Source organism: Tupaia chinensis, unplaced genomic scaffold (genome assembly GCF_000334495.1).
Source record: "Tupaia chinensis unplaced genomic scaffold, TupChi_1.0 Scaffold000357_1, whole genome shotgun sequence".
Classification (NCBI taxonomy): Eukaryota; Metazoa; Chordata; class Mammalia; order Scandentia; family Tupaiidae; genus Tupaia; species Tupaia belangeri.
The window spans coordinates 195,676-200,374 of NW_006159853.1; the positions used below are offsets into that span (position 1 = coordinate 195,676).

The window sequence follows — 4,699 nt, forward strand, 5'->3', positions numbered from 1 at the left end:
TCTAAGTAATATTTAACATAGGTACACTCATTTTTTTGTTTGTTTTTTGGAGATAAGGTAAAAATATTTTTATTTACATTTAGTCACTACATCTTTGGAGAATATGGAATGGTTTTTCCTAATGTGAAAACAAGCATATTCATCAAATTATAGATATTACCATGCATATTATCAACAATAGTTAACTTTTCATTTTTGTATCTGTTAAATTATTTTTTTCTGATTCCCTCCTTCCAACCCCCTATTACCTACCTCTCCAATACTGTCTCTAGTATCCTCAGTTGCCCTCCTTGCTATTATATCATCTGATCTTTTAGTTTCTGCCTTACAGTGCAGACATTCAGTACATGTTATGAGACACACAATGCTTCTCGTTCATAGTCTAGCTTGCTTCAATTAGTATTAAATCTTCCATATTTATTCACTTTGTATCAAATTCAGGGTTTTATTATTCTTTATTGCTGAGTAGTATTCCACAGTGTACATGTACCACATTTTCTCATGCCTTAGCCATTGGAAGTAATGGTGTGATAAACATGGATATGCAAGTATTTTTATGACTGTTTTCCTATCCTTTGAGTAGATACCTAAGAGTGGAATTACTGGGTTGTATGGTAGTTCTATTTGTAGACTTTTGAGGAACCTCCATATTGTTCTCCACAGTGGCTGTACTAATTTACATTATCACCAACATTGTAAGAGGATTTCCTTTTCATCACAGCCTTGCCAGCATTTATTTCTGTTTTGTTTTAATCTTAGCCATTCCAACTGGGATAAAGTGGTATATCATTGTGGTTTTGATTTGCATTTCCCTTACAATAATAGATGTTGAGCAGTTTTACGTAGGCTGTTTGTGTATTTCTTGAAGGGTTGTCTGTTCAGCTCATTTGCCCATTTCAAAATTGGATAGTTTATTTTTTTGTGGGTTCTTTGTATATTCTGGTTATCAGTCCTCATCTGAGACATAGTTTACAAATATATTCTCCTATTCTTGGGGCTGTATTTTCACTCTAATTATTGTTTATTTTGCTGTACAAAAGCTTTTGGCATACCATAGGGTACGTATGATCACTGTAGAGAGAGGCAGAAAGAGTGAGAAATTACTCCCTGGGGTTATTGCCATCTACAATGCCTTCTCCTCCTGTGACTTTGGGCAAGCGTGCACACAAGTCCAGCGTGATTCTCAAGCCTCCAGGTCAGGGACCCTAACCAAGGTTGGCTATGTGGAAATCCAGCACATTAACCACCATGCCTTCAGATGGCTCTATCATTTATCTCTTTTGGTTATTATTGCCTGTGCTTTGGGGATTTTATTTGCCTACTTTGATGTCTCCAAGAGTTTCCCCTGTATTTTCCACCTGTAGTTTTATAGTTTATGGTTTTTGTTTAGATCTTTTATCCAGTTTGAAGTGAATTTTGTTCGTGGTAGCATATAGGTGTCCAGTTTCATTTTTTTGGTACTTGAATACACAGTTTCCTGAAGATATTTTTTTTCCCCAATGGATTGACTTGTACTCTTTGCCAGAAATTAATTGGCTTTATGTTTTGGGGTTTATTTCTGGATTCTCTATTACTTTCCATTGGTCTATTTGCCTATTTTTGTACAAGTACTGTGCTGTTCTGATTATCACAACTTTGTAATATATTTTGAGGTCAGAAAGTAAGATACCTCCTAGTTTATTCTTCTTGTACAGTAGTTCCTTTCTGATACAGGGTCTTTTATAATTTTACATAAATTTTATTATTGCCTTTTATATTTCCATGAGGAGTAGCTATGGTAATTTGAAATTGCACTAGATATGTAGATTATTTAGGGTATGATTGATATTTTGATTATATTCATTTTTCCAATCCAGGAACATAGGATGTATTTGTACTTTTGTGTGTCATTTTTAATTTCCTTTTTTAGTTTTTCATAGTTTTCCTTGTAGAGATAAATGAGTTAATTTTCTTTGATTTTGCCTTGATTAATTCATTGTTGTTGTATAAAAATGCTATAGGCTTTTGTGTGTTGATTTTGGATCTTGCTATTTTACTGTATTCATTTATTACTTCCAGGAGTTTCTTGGTGAATTATTTTGGGTTTCCTATGCATACAATCATGCCTTCTTCAAGTATTGATCATTTCTCTTCTTTTCCTATTTGAATACTTTTTATTTTGCTTTCATATCTGATTGCATTGGCTAGACCCTCCAGTAATATGTTGAAAAGGAGTGGAGAAAGCACACAACCATGCCTTGTTTTCATTTGATGGTGTCAGGTATGGATTTTTTAATATGTTGTTTTATTGTATTGAGAAATGTTTCTTCTATATCAATTTTGCTGAAGGTCTTAATTATAAAGGGATTTTGTATTTTAACAAATGCTTTTTTTGGATAAAGATGTTCACTTTTTAAAAATATTAATTTATTTATAGTGTAGATAAGAATATAAATGTTTTTCTTCTGCAACTGGTAGTCTGTGGTGCTGGGATCATTCTTCTATTTCTGGGACTGACACATCCTACTGCACAAGCTGTAGGCCTTCAAACTCCATCCATGTGTGAGAGAATGGCACCCCCTGAGCCATACAGATACTACTTCAGTTCAGGAAGGAGAAATCTAATTCCAAAGATTTCCATTCTGTTACAAGCAGAGATTAATAAAAATAATTTTTAAATGATCACAAAGGTAGGCTATTTTGTTCAGAAAAGAATAAAAACGTATCAGTTTATTCTTCTAGTTTAGTCTAAACAGAGGTCAAACTTCTCTGATAGTGTTCTAATGTCTATGCTCACACACTTTTTGCTAAACTAAAAATTTGAAATTTTTATTTATGAAGTAAATTATTATCTTTGAAATTAAACAATTCACAGAACAATTAAATATTTTTCACCAGACACATTCACATCTAAAAACTTCTACACATAAGATACTCATAATTTTTCCAGTTTCTGTTGAACATACAGCTTATAACTAGGTACACAACACAAATTCTAGTACAGATTGTCTAACTCTATGGGCCTAGACAAGCCATTTTAGAGCTCTGCCCTTAACCACATCAAATATGGACAATAGTGCCCTTCTTTAAACCTACTTTGTAGGTAAACAAACACAAGATTATGGGAAAACATTTTGCTGAAGTTGCTAAAGAAATATAAGGTAAAATATTTATCATATTAACTACTTTTAAATAGTAGACTAACACTTTTATAATTTAACCAAAATAAAAATTGAACACTTTCAGGACTACAAAATTCAGTGGTGACACAAGGTGAATTAAATTGGTAAAGCTAATCCTAATAATAAATACATTTATCCATTTTCTCATTTTCTTATATTAAGAAATAACAATTATAAATATAGGTAAATTTTCATTGAAATATTTATATTTATTCTAGTTTAGGAATTCTCGCTTATGTCAATGGACTGTCTTACTTCAGCCACTGCATCAGGTACTTGGATAGTCATATCATCCATTGATTTTGTCAAACAGATTTGGCAGCCCAGCTGTGATTCATCTGTTAGCCCAGACACCAGATCAAGTATGTCATTCTCATCATCAGTGACTGGTTCTAACTTCAGGATTATGTGTTTTTCAAATATAAGATGACAGGCGGAGCAAGCCAAGGTTCTCTTACATGCACCAAAATGATCAATACATACATTATTTTCAACCACAACATCTAGCAGAGTGTCACCAACTTTCTCTTTGGTTGTTAATGTGTCACCATCATGGTTTATAAAGTGGATTGTTATTTTATCTTCTGAACTGCTCTGTGCCTGTAATGACATGCTCAGCAGCTGACAGTTTCCCTCAGTGCATCCTGGTCTCCATGCTGTTATCTGGGCTCCCTAGCAGGCCACTGGCTTCAGCTCAATCCAGTTAGCAGTGGCCACCAGCAGGCCTGCAGCATAGGTGGCACACAGGCGCATATCCCTCTCCTTCCCCTGCCATTAGCCAAAGCCCACGGTCTGGTCAATCATAGGTTTTTGTTGTTGTTTTAAGAAGTTTTCAACTTAGGAAACCTGTGCTTATTGGAGAGAGACAGAGAAAGAAACAGACAGTGAGAGGGAAAGTTAAAATCACTCTCCAGGAGGGATGGGCATGCTGCAATCCCTTCTCCTCCATTCTCCTAGGATTTTGGGCACAGGCACGCACATGCCCACACACCCTACATGAATTTCAAGCCACAGGTCTGGGAGTCCAGCATCGGTTGACCACATGGGAGTCCAGTGATGTAATCTGTAGCCATCTGCTAGTCCCCCTATCACATGGTTCTTATCTTTTATTCTGTTAATGTGTTGTATTACATTTATTGTTTTGTGTATGTTGAACCACCCTGCATCCTTGGGATAAAGCCTACTTGGTTCAAGCCAGGAAACAGGTTAGGATTCTGTTCAAATAGTAGGTACATGAACCTACTAGCAGCTCAAAACAGGACAAAAATCCTTAAAACTGGAAAACAAAGCCTAGAAGAAAATCAGCAATGTGTTAGTCAAAAGTCATAAAACGTTATTTCTCCAGTTTAGTCTCATGTACTTAACCTATCTTCTGTCATGGTCTGACCTTCCCAATTAAATTCTGGGATATAATATTCAACTCCAGATGTGTCTCTATGATTAAGTTGGCCATTTTCTTAGTTTTTTAACTCTTATTTCCTTGTGTCTGTATTTAATTTTCCTGGTATAAAACTCGCATGAGAACTTCTTGGAGATCT

The 4,699-nt window shown here is 35.0% G+C and overlaps 1 protein-coding gene across 1 annotated transcript; it reads right to left on the minus strand.

Moving 5' to 3' along the window:
* Positions 1–3,380: 3,380 nt before the first annotated feature.
* On the minus strand, positions 3,381–3,773 carry LOC106735324 (adrenodoxin-like). The gene has a single exon (XM_014589453.1). The coding sequence runs from the start codon at positions 3,771–3,773 to the stop codon at positions 3,381–3,383; it is 393 nt and encodes a 130-aa protein (XP_014444939.1).
* Between the last annotated feature and the right edge of the window lie 926 nt (positions 3,774–4,699).